Genomic DNA, 13,978 nt, shown 5'->3' on the forward strand with positions numbered 1-13,978 from the left:
TGACCCACATATACTCCTGTATTTGGACGCGAGTACAATCACATGATACATCACGCCCCGCTGAGCAATGCTGTCCTGCTTCGTCGAACAGGCGCACACGGCAGTGCCCCCAAGCACTAGCACCACTGCCTTTTGGTTGCACAAACTACATGGAAAGACAACAGCCCATTACGTTGTGTAACATCTCGCAGATCTTTGGCCGTGGTAAGACGCACCATCTTTGACAGATATCTGACGGCCCTGCTGTGAGATCTACAAAATATATGACGTCGCGTTGGATAATCTCCGCTATCAGAGCGCTTCTCGGCTCTTTCCACAACACTACGGCAAAGCAACACACCTAAGGCACTCAAGCTCTGCACAGCAGCTCACGTAAGCACACCCTGCCGAGCCGCGACACTCCGGAGTACATCGCCGCCACTCCCGTTCGAAAGATACGTCCACCAAGCGGCAAACAGGCCGCGGCTAAGCCAGAGCACACGGCTCTCCCTGCGCTAGGGTGGGCAGGGACCCGGTTCGCGCTCGTCCAGCCCAGCAGGGGCGGGCGGCACGCCGGGTCCCTGCTCCTTGCATTGATACTGCTGTCGACCGCCCGGGCACCCCTACGAGGTGAGCTCGTCCGACAAGTCGGCCGTGTCGGGTCCCTCCGACACCTCGATGTCGGACACCTCCGAGAAGTAGCCCTTGGAGTCGTGCACCTGCGGCGACGGCACAGCGTGAGGGCGGCAGCGCAGAGGGCAGCACCGGGCGCTCACCCCGCACCACGTCACCACCAGCGGGGAACCGCCAACTCACCAGGCCGCCACAGAGGCATGGCATAGACTCCTCGGAAGCACAGGCCTTGGCGGACCCTAGCCACACTGCCGAAGGCAAGGTCGGGCCGGATGGCCCCCACCCGCCACCGGTCGGGTCATGGTCACCTGTACCACAGAGCCCAGGGTAATGGTCACCAGCTGACTGACCTGGGGTCGTCCGCGGGGCACCGGCGGCTCCGAGTGGTAGCCCTGCTCTGTGGCCGCGCCGCCTTCCAGCCCGTACTCGTCCTCGTCCTCATCCTCGTCCGAGTCGAGGCTGTCGTACAGGGAGTGGCGCGGCACGCGCACCCTGCACACCTGTCCGGCCGAGGCGAAGCCGCTCAGAGGGACGAGAGGGGCAGCGGCGGTCCGGCGCGCCACGTGCCGTGCACACGCGCTGGGCCTGACCCACCGCTAGTCCCACGCGCATACACACTGGCTGACACGGTAACCTGGCAAGACCAAACACGACATGAGCCGGACACCACCCCATCCCTCGGAGGTCACCGGACACGCGGACGACCGGACACGCGGAGCTGCGTGTGTGCTGACCCCAGGTAAGGACAAGCCCCACAGCCCGCGACAGCTCCTCGGGCGTCAGGCCCCCTCCCCCTCCAGCCGGCGCCCTGATGTCTGAGGATCCCGCCCCGCCCGACCCCATGGTCCGCCATGCCAGCGGCGGTGGTGGTGGTGATGGCCGGTCAGCGGCCACCCACCATCTGGGCGAGGTCGGTGAACTTGTGCGAGTGCGCCGCCTCCTGCGACACGCGCCGCTGCACGGCCGGCGCCTCCTTGGCAGCCGGCGTGCTCTTCGGGTTCGCCAGCGACTGCAACGTTCCCGCCTTCTGCATGCCGGCGAAGTAGGTGCTGCCGTGGAAGAAGCCGACGTCCTGCGGCCGGCAAAACGGCGTGAGATCGGGACCCAGAGGCGGGGGGGGGGGACGCGGAGGGGAAGAGGGAGAGCTGGTCACCGAGGTGGGGGACTGACCGGAGTTGGAAAGACGCCCAAAACTGACCGGGCTGGAGCAGCTGAACAGTCACCGTGCACGAACGACAGGGGAAAAATCACGATATCCATGCGAGGCGTCGCAAAGCTAATTGTTGGCAATTATTCGTGGTTCCTTTTTATCCGTACGCGCGGCACTGACCAGGAGAAAGTACCGGGTGTAACCAGGAGAAAGTACCGGGTGCCATCAGTTTGGGACGGCTGTCGAGAATCGATCATTGTCTTAAAGGAGGGGAGGGGCGGAGTGCGGAGCACTGGGACTGTACAGGAGAAGACAGCAACGACAGACTGGACGACCACGCTCGCGCCAATCATAACTGTCAATAAAGAAGAGTGGAGATACGCCAACTACCATCCAGACGGATCTCAATTACGATTTTCAACATCAAGTCGTATGAAGGTGAGCATAGCAAAACCAATGGCAAAACCACTGACCAATAGAGCGAGCAATCGATGGCGAAAGTACATCACACGCACGGACCGCGGCGGTGCGTCCAACGGCGAGGGTATCTCTCCCCTCCCCTCACGGCTCCGCCCCGGCGGCGGCGCGACCCGTGACCTGCCTTGATCTCGTCGAAGCTGCCGAACTGCAGCGTGCGGTAGCGGTCGATGGGCGGCCGGATGTACTCGCAGTAGTCGCTGCTCTTGACCTCTTCCAGTTGGCGCACGCACGAGACGTACGCCAGCCTGCGCGGCACGCGATGCGGCGTCGGTCAGCGGCTGGCCTCAGCTGGCCTCGGCGCCGGTCAGCGGCCGGCCTCAGCGGGCCGAGGCGCCGGTCAGCGGGCCGAGGCGTCGGTCAGCGGCCGGCCTCAGCGAGCCGAGGCGCTGGTCAGCGGCCGGCCTCAGCGGGCCGAGGCGTCGGTCAGCGGCCGGGCACCGTCCCGAATGCTGCCGGCCCGACCCGTCTCCACGCCTCAGGCCGCTAACACCAGTACGCTGTCCGATATCGAGGCAGTGACACCGTGGCATCCCACAACAACGACTGATGTTTGGGCCAGATGCGCCATTGAAAAGAGCACCTCGTGTCACAGGTAACGATGCACCCAAAACCGCCACGTGCGCCAGTGATCCCTTCCGTAGGTGCGTCCTGACCTGGCGCGTGCCACCCAGCCCCTCACCTGGACTGGATGTCGGGCAGACTGGGTACCCTGACCGTCTCGGCGAACGGGTTCCAGCGCTTCCAGAGCAGCCACCAGCCGGACAGGTGGTCGCCGTAGTTGGTGAGGCTGGCGTCGTCCTGCGAGCCCACGTCCACGGCCAGCACCATGTGCGCGCCCATCTGCGAGCGCATCACGTCCGCTGCCCCACGGCACGGCACGTCACGTCTCCGGCAGGTCACGCCAGGTCGGCAACACCCGCAGGCGCCGGGCGGTCACACCAACACACAAATCAACCAATCAGTCAATCAATCAAATCGATTACATTAATCAACAAGAACAAAACATAACGTTTTAAGTGCGATAACCTTTTCATGCAAGGGACTTGAGCCACTTCGCCTAAAACAAGACATCCACCTTCCGGTTTACGGTTCCGGTTTACAGCAAAACAACAAAAAATACGTCTAACAATGCCGCCAACCTCCGAAACATCACGCGCCTAAAGTCGGCAGTGTATTCGCCCAACAGTTCGCCGCGCTCGCCGCGGACTCCCGGGAGGCACGACCGTGCGAGGGCAGGCCGGCGTAAACGACATCTGGCTCTGAGAGCTGTTTCCGTCCAGCGGTGTGGTACTCCTCATGTCCCTCATGTATTCCTCCCGTTGTGCACTGCCCGCCAACTAAAATCTTCTGACCGTAGTGATCGTAGTTGTAGGTCCCTCCCGAAGCTGGAATGTCCCGTCTTTTACAGTAACTTAAATGACTACTGTATGCACAATGACGTGGAGGCTGGAGGGCCCACTTTGTGGAAACTCCTTATCTATATCTATCTATTCCATCAAGGTGTCGACGGTGGGGAAAAAATGAAACGTTGCAGCGCACACGGACGTCAGTGGCTCACTGGCAGCGTTCACATCAGGCGTGTGTCTACCCACACGGCGTGCGTTCGTGAGCGGGCCGACAGCGGGCCGACTCGGCCAGGGTCCGCTGGCGCCGGCCGGGTCTGCGCCGGCCGCCACCCGCCGCCTGACCCCGGCGCGCGCTCGTGAGCGGGCCGACAGCGGGCCGACTCGGCCAGCGTCTGCTGGCGCCGGCCGGGGCTGCGCCGGCCGCCACCCGCCGCCGCACCCCGGCGTGCGCTCGTGAGCGGGCCGACAGCGGGCCGCCTCCGCCAGCGTCCGCTGGCGCCGGCCGGGGCTGTGCCGGCCGCCTACCTGGCACGTTATTCACATAGCATCCGTCGACGAGCAGGTGGTCGTCGCTGGGGTCGCAGACGGGCGGCAGCACGCCGGCTATGCTCATACTGGCGCGCACGTACCGCCACAGCGTGCCTACCGGAGCCGGACCGGCGCGGCCGAGAGTCAGCGGCGGCCCGGCACGCGCGCGCCCGCCCCGCCCGCCACCGGCCGGCCTCGGAGGGAGCGGCTCGGGGACCGGACGTCAGAGGAGACGGGCTGGACCCAACTGGCCAGGACCTCAGGGGAGACGGACTGGATCAAACTGAACCGGATATCCGGGGAGACCGGCTGGATCAAACTGGACCGGACGTCGGGGGGAGACGGACTGGATCAAATTGGACCGGACGTCAGGGAAGGCGGGAAGGCGGGCTTGGGCAAACTGGACCGGACGTCGGGGGAGACGGGATGGATCACATTAGACCGGACATGAGGGGAGACGGGCTGGACCAAGCTGGACCGGACGTCGGGGGAGGCGGGCTTGGTCAAACTGGACCGGACGTCGGGGGAGACGGGCTGGATCACACTAGACCCGACATCAGGGGAGACGGGCTGGATCACACTAGACGGGACATCAGGGGAGACGGGCTGGACCAAGGTGGACCGGACATCAGGGGAGACGGGCTGGGCCAAGGTGGACCGGACATCAGGGGAGACGGGCTGGGCCAAGGTGGACCGGACATCAGGGGAGACGGGCTGGGCCAAGGTGGACCGGACATCAGGGGGGACAGGCTGGATCACACTAGACCGGACATCAGGGGAGACGGGCTGGGCCAAGGTGGACCGGACATCAGGGGAGACGGGCTGGATCACACTAGACCGGACATCAGGGGAGACGGGCTGGATCACACTAGACCGGACATCAGGGGAGACGGGGTGGACCAAGGTGGACCGGACGCCGCCCAGGCCGATCGACGGGCGCAGGATTACGACACTGCAGGATAGCAGAGTTATCGTACTGGAAGAACTGGAGATGGACTGGACGGCCGGGTGACGGTGGGGGAGGTGGCGCGACTCGGGAAGTGAGTTCGGAGTCGCAGCGGAGTGGACGTGCAGATCCTGGTGGGCAGGGATCGGCGGAGTCGGCCCGCGCCGGGTTCATGGTGGGCAGCGATCGGCGGAGTCGGCCCGCGCCGAGTCCGGAGCCGAGAGCTCAGCGGCGCGCATGCCCCCGCGCCGCCACAGCATGGCACGGCCATGAACGTCCCACAGACCGCGGACGGCTCTGACGGCACCGTCTGGGCGGCTGCATCGACCGGAAACCCAACAGAGAGTGGAAGGTTCGGACTGCCGCATGCCCGTAGAATATCTCAACAATGAGCACGTGCCTGTGAAGCGGTCGAAATAATTTCAGGTAATTTATAGATAGGTAGATGTTTACAATAACTTGCACAATAGTGCGTGCTAGTTGAGTTTAAAAACAATTTAGGCAGGTCAATGTTAACAATTACTTACAAAATAGTGCGTGCTAAGTGAATTTGCAAAAATTAACTAGTTGCGTTCGTAAATGTTTGAAATTCAATAAAAGCAAATAATTACCACAGGGTCAACGCAGTACAAAACACAAAAAATGAATGTTGGAAATTGTGGTACTCTCAGTGACGATCCACAGACTGTAGCAGTTTTAACGCTTTACCCCGACCTCCAATATATCAGGTTAGAAAGCTACGAAGGTTTGCCGTTCTTCGTGCTCGTAAGGAAGTATTCTGGCGAGGCGGTTATTTAGGTTTGATACAAGGACATGCTCGTTTTCGTGCATTTAAACTGCGCATTTAAACCGTGCATTTATGGTGTTTGAAGGTAAATTATGAATTTTGAAATGATGCTATTGAGAAGCTTTCTCCCTGATTTTGAGAAATACCCCTTGTCGCAGGGAATAGAAAAGATGAGTGAGTTTAATCCCAGCAGACGCACCATCAAATGCAATCGTTGGGTCACTACCCCACGGGCGCAGGTCAAAGTGACACCATGAAGAACAAATGAGATAAATGGCGCTGAACCAAAGCTCACTGATCCCCCAGTCCATGACCGTAAGTTTCTGACTTGACAGCGGTAGATGCTTCCCACATCTTTCTGTACTTGCGTCAAGACGCGTCCACTCGACGCTGGAGCTGGCAAGAACCCAAGGCTCCACAAACTCGCCCAGAAACTCGCCACTAGATGAGCAGATGTGACACCTGGTCGACGCCGGATGTTGCGTCCGATCCGCTCCAGTGCTGCTACCCGACTACGAAGAACGTATAGAACCGTGGACAAGGCCCGCCCATCACCGACGGCGCCGTCCCACCAGACCTGTCGCGCAACAGAGCAGCCTGCCACCCGCACCCGAACACTACCTAACGGCATGCACGTCTCCGGCCATACCGTCGGCCGCTTCCCACCGGGCGGCAGCCGCAGCGGTGCTACAGAGCCCCGGACCAGAGCTGGTGGCCAGCTCCGGTCCCGTGCGTCCCCCCGCCAGACCGTGCCGTGCCGCCGCTGACAGACCGCCGCCACCGCGGCTCGCTGACAAACTACCCCCGCTGTCTCCTATTGCATGCCACGGCCAGCGCGGCCCGCCTGATCCCGCGTTACCAGCAGCGACCTGCCTCTGTGTCGAGCGCGGCGGAGCGGACCGCCGCCCCCGAGCCGGCGGCCGGTCTCCGTCGGTGTCTGCGCGTGTGTGTGGGTGTGTGCCCCTGCGCTCGGCACCCACGCCGTCCGTCCCCCTGGTCTCGGTGTGACGCCACGTGTCCGCCCCGCGGCCCGGCGCCGGCCCGCGCGCGCGCTCCCCGCCCGCCGCCGGGGCGTTACCTCCGGGGCGCTCCCCGCCCGCCGCCGGGCCGTTACCTCCGGGGCGCTCCCCGCCCGCCGCCGGGCCGTTACCTCCGGGGCGCTCCCCGCCCGCCGCCGGGCCGTAACCTCCGGGCGCTCCCCGCCCGCCGCCGGGCCGTTACCTCCGGGGCGCTCCCCGCCCGCCGCCGGGCCGTTACCTCCGGGGCGCTCCCCGCCCGCCGCCGGGCCGTTACCTGGCAGGTTGTTGACGTATCCGCCGTCGAGCAGCAGGTGTCCGTCCCTCGGATCGCAGAGCGGCGGCATGAAGCCAGACAGCGACATGGAGGCCCGCACGTACCGCCATAGCGAGCCTGCCGTCCCCGCACAGACACCACACTCAGCCAACTCGTCTCCTCCTCGCCACACCTAACACAGCCAACGCCTCTGCTGGCGTTGCCATACTGAAAATGTACAGCTTTTCTAGACAACTTTTCGGGCAGCGAACACTTTCGCCGAGGGTAAGCACAGCTTCCTTGGCAAAAAAAAAACAGCGTGTAGGATTTACGCATGGGCACTGTTGTGCGAAATGAAGGCCTGGTCTCACCAATGCAACGGAACTAGCTATAACCGTGCTCTATAACGACGTGCTTTCATTATCAACGACGTTGTTACCGATACTCGGCTGGACAGACCTCCCAGCGCGGTCGCGCATAAGTAACGGGTATCTCCAACCGCCATTTTAAAACACGGATTGTTTAAGCCTTGAGCCTCATATTACCGATCGCCAAAAAAGTGTAAAAAATGTTTTCCTTTCAAAGCTTTCGGCCGGTGGATCAACCACTGACACCTGACGTTATCAGACTTGTACTTAAGGACGCCTTCTAACAGCCACTCCACCACAATGCGGCCGTCGAGCTATAAGCTGGCAATCGAACTGTAAGTCTGGCCGCACCGCTGCCGCATCGCTGCCTTGCACCTCGGGGTCTCATAGCCGCCACCTGTACTGTACGTGGCGCGGCCGCGCGACCGTCGCTGGCTGGCTGGCCCCGGTGAGGGCTGGCACTGAACGGGGCTCGGTCTGAGCTCCGCCCGGCGGCACGCTCGAGTGTAAGGGGACCTCGCAACGTGCTCGCTTCATAGAAGCCATCGCTGACAGTACCGGCTCCATCGCGTAGCGACGTCCAATATGGGGTGCGCTGAATATAAGCAGTAGATCCCAGTGAACAACTGGTCAAGCAGAATAGCTGCTGTCGGAGTCCCAAATTAGGCGTCGTGCACTAGCCACGTGGTGGTTCCAATCATTCATCGCCCATTTCCGAGCAGGCCAATGCGCACGGCTAAACAAGCGGCCGCCACACCACAAAGTGCTGCCTGTTAGCCCCACATACGGGAGGACGCAAACGGCACGTGCGTCCAGCGTGTAAGCGGCTCAGCGACGATCTACACGGAGCGACCTCAGTCCCCAGTGTCACCCCAGGCTGGACGGATAGCGTTGACCCGGCAGCCGGAGGCGCCAGCGCTTCCGGAGCCGGCGCGTGGACCGAGCCGGCGCGTTCGCAAGCAGCAGCCGGGGCCGGCCACGCTACTAGCCAGCCCCGCCCAGGGGTGCCAAGCGGTTAGCGCGGGCCAGGAGAGGGAGAGACGGACACGCCGAGCCGGCGGCGTGCGCCGCTACTGAAGCGGAGGACATGACGGACAGGCGCACTCGGGAGGGGCCGGTCGGCCAGCGGCGGGAAGGCACGCGCTCGAGGCACGAGCCGACAGGACCAGAAGCAGCACAGCGGAGCTAGAGACGCTAGCCGGCGAGCACCTCACAGGCGCATCATACAGGCAGGCTGAACACAGTACAGCCGACAGACTCGGCCAGTCACGTCAAGTCAAAACAAGCCAACTTAAAGGCAACACGAGATAGCACGACATCTAGAGGTCAACAATAGAAAACGCCACAAACTGGCCATCCGGCAATCTTCACAAATCACGTATACACAACAAGACCAACTGAAAGAAAACATGACCAGCGGAATGCTCTGTGCAGCGTTCGACAATCGACTTCATTCCGACCGAACTGGCTCAGGCTAGAGTAGGGGACGTCCGTCGGCGAGCACCAGTGGGCCGCTCTCGCTCGGCGTGGTTGCGCTCAGGCGGGGGCGGGGCAGAGGCGGGCGCTTCCTCACCGTGCGTGTGCACCCGCATCGAGCTGTCCGTGATGTCAGTGGTGAGCGTGAAGTACGGCAGCCAGAGGTCCTCGATCTGACACTCGCCCAGCGCCTCCTGGATCAGCGCGTTGAAGGCGCGCCCCGAGAACCACGAGGTGACTGGGTAGGTCAGATCCCACACCTGGCGCCACAGCTGGGTCATTTTCTGCCGGCGGGAAGGGCGGAGCGCCGGGTCACACGCGGCCCGTCGGCCGGCACGAGCCGACGGCTGGCCGCCGGTGCTGGTCAGGGGCCAGCCTCGCCGTGGCTCCAGCTCACGTCCGCCGACGCCTCCTGAACGCACACCGACCCATCGTACCACAGCTGACGTGGAACAGAGGTGGGTTTCGCATCATCCACGGGCGAAGGAGGAAGCCACACAAAGCACGCGCAGTATTGGGCTCATCAACTGATTACCAACTATAAACGAATTTTGCAACTATGACGAAAACATATGCCACGCCACAATATGCTCAACAGGCCATAGCGCAAGTCAGGATCTACACATTAGACTGACAGAAGAGACACGACAAGTTCAGAGGCCTATTCTTTTTCCTTACAAGCAGCAGTGACTCAATAGTCCTGGCTATCTGAGATGGAAGCCGGCGCGTCGGCCGTAGCAGGCCAGCAGTTGCGACTATCTGAGACGGTAGCCGGCGCGTCAGCCGTGACGAGGCAGCAGTGATGGCCATCTGAGATGGTGGCCGGCACGTCGGCCGCGGTGAGCCAGCAGCCGACGACCGGGCGGCGCGCTGGCCGGACTCAGCAGCCTCACCATGCTCCAGCTGCGCGCCTTCTGTGTGCAGATCACCAGGTCCTTCTCCCGACAGTAGAGGGCGCCCATGAAGGCGCCGATGCTGACGCCGCCCACGATGTCCACCGGGATACCGGCCTCCTGCGGTCGAGGCGGGCGGGGAGCGTCGTCAGCGGTGGGTGGGCGGGCAGCGGCGGCGCCGGAGCGCCCCGACGGCTGGCGGCCGCACACCGCTGGCACTTCAGGCCGTGCCGCGCAGCTCCGCATCAGCCGCCCTGATTGAGCAGCTCCAGCGCGGCGCGGCTGGGTCAGGCGGCAAACCATCACACCCATGGCACCTCCCAGAACTGCCCGCTCGTCTGCACACTGTGGCCGTCCCAGCCGCGTCGAGCTCGACGGGCGGCCCCACGGGGCGCGCCGCCGCGGACGGCCTCCCCTTCCCCTTCGCTGAGGTCAGGCTCCGTGGCGGCCCTCACCAGAATGGCCTTGATCATGCCGACGTGGGCAGCGCCGCGCGCGCCGCCGCCGCCCAGCACCAGACCGACGGAGGTGCCGGTAAGCAGACGCGCCAACCGGGAGACGTCCGAGTGCCGGTTGGGCTCCGTCTCCAGGATCTTGCGGTACGACTCGCGCTGCGGCAGGGCGGGGCGTCAGGGCCGGTCCACCACCCCTGTCTGGGGTGACGCGCTCGTCGCGCACGCGGGGGACCGGAAGGCATATCGTGCCGAGTACAAGTCGTGTGGAGTTCAGGACGCAACACGAACTGGCGTGATGGCAGCGCCGCTTCATCTGTTCTATAGAGCTGGGTCCTGCCGACGCCGAGGCCCGCTACCTCACCGGCTTCGGTCTGCCCTCCCCCTCTGCCCCTCCCCCAGCAGTCGACTCACGATCTTGGTGAGGCTCTTCTTGGCGAAGAGCCGCTTGGGCGCCTGGATATGGTGGTGGGAGGAGCACCAGGAGCGCATGTTGAGCCAGCGGGCCGTGTGGCGCGGCAGCGGCGCCCCCTCACGGTGCAGCAAGATCAACTCCTTCTGCGTGCGCACCGCTAGCGTCTCCAGCTGCTTCTCGATCTGCGGCGGGCGGCGGCAGGAGCGGCCGTCAGCGGCGGCCGGCGGCCCCGGTGTCACAGGTGACGCATACCACGGCAGTCACGTCCCATACAACACCCGAACCCGAAGACATGACCTTCGCCTCATTTCACGAATCCGAGGTCATCGCTAAAGTGGGCATAGCAAAAGATGCCCTCCGAGCGAAGCAGGAAGTCCGAACGAAATCCGAGGGGCAGCAACACAATGCCTCAGCAACGTGTCTCGTCTGAGCTGGTGAGCCTGCAACCGCGCGGCGTGGGCCGGAACGTACCTTGCCGACGGAGGGCCCCCGCTCGGCCAGGGCCACGATCAAAATACAGTCCGCCTGCCGGATACAGCGCTGCGTCCACGGCGTCAGCTCGGCGTCGCACAGGTACAGCGTCACCTGCAGAGGCGCGTGACCGCCCTCCGTCACAGGTCTGAGCGCTGTGCAAGCGTCACAGCGCCAGCAGAGGCAAAACGTTCGCCCGGACGTGCCCAGTAAGGGTGCCAAATCGTGACTTACCGCCAGCTAATGAGCCAGGCACATCCCCAGGCCAGTGTTCACAGCTCCCGAATACCAAAACTGCTGGGCAACTTCTCAAGACAGCCAGGTTCAGAGCTCTGATCAGCACTGCTGAGTGTGTATGCACACTCACTGAACATCATCTCCAAGCCGATCCGCCAGGGCCGCTAGCTGGCGCTGGTCCACACACGGGGTGACGGGTGACGAGTGAGGAATGAGGGATGGGCAGTGAGGAGTGAGGGCTGAGGGGTGAGGGGTGAGGGCTGTGAGAGATGAGGACTAGGCGCGTGGGGGTGAGGGGTGAGGGGTAAGGCCCGAGGGTGTGTGGTAGGTGAGGGTTGAGGCTTGATGGATGATGGCTGAGGGATGGGGGTGTGAGGGGTGATTGGTTTGAGGCTGAGTGATGAGCTGAGGACCCGAGGGGTAGGGGTTGAGTAGGTTGGGGGTGAGGAGGTGAGGAGTGAGGGGTGAGGGGTTGAGGGATTGAAAGGTTGAAAGGGATGAGGGTTGAGGGGTGCGAGGGTGAGGGGTAAGGGGTGGGGGCTGAGGGTGACAATTGATGGATGAGGGCTGATAGAATGCTGGCTGACAGGCTGAGGACTGAGGGCTGAGGAGCCGTCACCTGGTGCTGGTCCTCCTGCTGGGCCAGCCAGGCGATCAGCCGGTGGTCGTTGCTCGGCTCCAGGATGCCCGGACCAAGCGTCTTGCGGATCAGCTCCGAGGTCAGCAGGGTGGCGCGACCTGGCGGCCACCGTCAGCTGGCTACGTGCTGCCAACCGGCCCTCGCCGCCGCAACACACGCACACACACGCACGCCCACACACCGCCTCCATAAACAATGGTTCATAGTCTTCAGGGTAAGCATGGGGGTGACACAGCTCAGGATTCGGAATACAACGAGCCACCTCACGGGCGGGCGCAACTGCAGGCCAGCAGACCGAGGCGGACTCTCACGTGGTACCAACAAAGGGCTAGACGCACAGCAGCTCTGTCCATCAAATGACCTTGCACTCGCCTTCCAGCCCCAGAGGCGCAGGTGGGCGCGCCTGCCAGGGCACGCCCGCCGGCCGATACCCACCGATGCCCAGCAGGCTGTGTAGCAGCTCGAACGAGAAGGACACGAGCGGCACGTCCTCGGACACGGCCAGCAGCGCCACCGTGTTGAAGTTGGTCTGGCTGGGCCGCTGCTCGACCACCTGGCTGAGGGCGCTGGCGCCGCCCAGCGGCGAGCCGCTGCGCTTCCACGAGCCCAGGATGCGGTGGCCGAGCAGCTCGATCAGGCGCGACACCACGATCGGGTACTTGAGCTTGATGAAGTTGAGCAGGCCGTCCGACAGCTTGGCCACCTCGGTGTCGCGGATGGCCATGACGGTGGAGCTGCGCTCCGTCTGCGTCAGCGTCTCCACCTGCCGGCCGCAGGCAGTCGTCCGCGGAGGGAGCGCCGCTCCATGTGGAGGCGGGAGACAGCCAGCCGGCGAGAACAGACCGCCTTTTCTCCCACCAGCACGGCGTCCCATGTCAATCGTCAAAATAGCTTGTCCGGGAGAGGTACTCCGCACATGGTGTCCCGACGCGCCAAACCGAACACGAATACCCTGCTTGTGTGGTAAAAGAAGCGAGAAAACAGTCCGGTTGAAATCCAAAGCAGGATATAGATCGCTTCCGAAGATGCACGCAATCTCCACAGCCCCTTGCACCCACGGGCCGCACACCACAGAGCAACCGACGAGCAGAATGTGTCGACTGGCGCCACCAGCTAGCGCCGCCGACTAGCAGATGGTGGCAGCGGGTCACTCACGATGCCGACCAGATCGCCGCGGGCGTACTCGCCGAGCAGCTCCTTCCGGCCGTCGCGGTGCGTGATGACGGAGCGGAGCCGACCGCTCAGCATGATGTACGTGCTGTCGCTCGCCTCGCCCTGCCTGAGGAGGGGAGGCGCCGCGCTCAGCGGTGCGGTCCGCGCCACGTACCCCGCAGGCTGGGCCCGTGCCGTCTGGCGGCGCCGGCCACCCGGCTCGCGCCACACACCGCGGACTGGGCCCGTGCCGCCCGGCGGAGCCGACCGCCTGGCTCGCACCACACACCGCGGGCTGGGCCCGTGCCGTCCGGCGGCGCCGACCGCCTGGCTCGCGCCACACACCGCAGGCTGGGCCCATGCCGCCTGGCGGCGCCGACCGCCTGGCACGCGCCACACACCGCAGGCTGGGCCCGTGCCGTCCAGCGGCGCCGACCGCCTCGCTCGCGCCACACACCGGAGACTGACCCCTGGTTCGCACTGGCCGCAGCCTCGCGTCCGCTCTTCACGAGCGATGGTGTGAGCAGTGCGAGGATATTGGCAGCATGTGTCAACGACTGAATGATGGCTGCGCAATGACACTAAAACGTTTGTAAAGCAGGCGACGCGCCATATCGCTGACATTGAAAATGGCGCATTTCCGCAACAAACTGTCGGACACGGGCGATACACGGTAACAGGTTTTAATCTGCGAACTGAACGTATGTAATGGCATATGACTCCGGCCAATGAAGCCGCGGGAGGCTTTTTCCG

The 13,978-nt window shown here is 63.5% G+C and overlaps 1 protein-coding gene across 3 annotated transcripts in view; it reads right to left on the reverse strand.

The window, feature by feature from the left end:
• Positions 1-13,978, reverse strand: part of LOC119101755 (neuropathy target esterase sws) — a 15,549-nt gene continuing 1,571 nt past the window's right edge. The window contains exons 4-17 of one of the 3 annotated variants that reach the window (XM_037225174.1): positions 13,229-13,352; positions 12,509-12,836; positions 12,053-12,171; positions 11,197-11,310; positions 10,725-10,907; positions 10,314-10,469; positions 9,859-9,978; positions 9,063-9,249; positions 4,114-4,230; positions 2,922-3,102; positions 2,364-2,487; positions 1,511-1,684; positions 963-1,112; positions 1-698 (exon numbers count right to left, since the gene is read on the reverse strand). In XM_037225174.1, coding sequence (XP_037081069.1) covers positions 603-698; positions 963-1,112; positions 1,511-1,684; positions 2,364-2,487; positions 2,922-3,102; positions 4,114-4,230; positions 9,063-9,249; positions 9,859-9,978; positions 10,314-10,469; positions 10,725-10,907; positions 11,197-11,310; positions 12,053-12,171; positions 12,509-12,836; positions 13,229-13,352 — 2,173 coding nt within the window. In that variant the 3' untranslated portion in view covers positions 1-602. The other 2 variants (XM_037225173.1, XM_037225175.1) reach the window with 2 other exon arrangements.

This window comes from Pollicipes pollicipes, unplaced genomic scaffold, assembly GCF_011947565.3.
Source record: "Pollicipes pollicipes isolate AB1234 unplaced genomic scaffold, Ppol_2.1 Scaffold_4881;HRSCAF=5763_pilon_pilon_pilon, whole genome shotgun sequence".
NCBI classification, from domain to species: domain Eukaryota; kingdom Metazoa; phylum Arthropoda; class Thecostraca; order Pollicipedomorpha; family Pollicipedidae; genus Pollicipes; species Pollicipes pollicipes.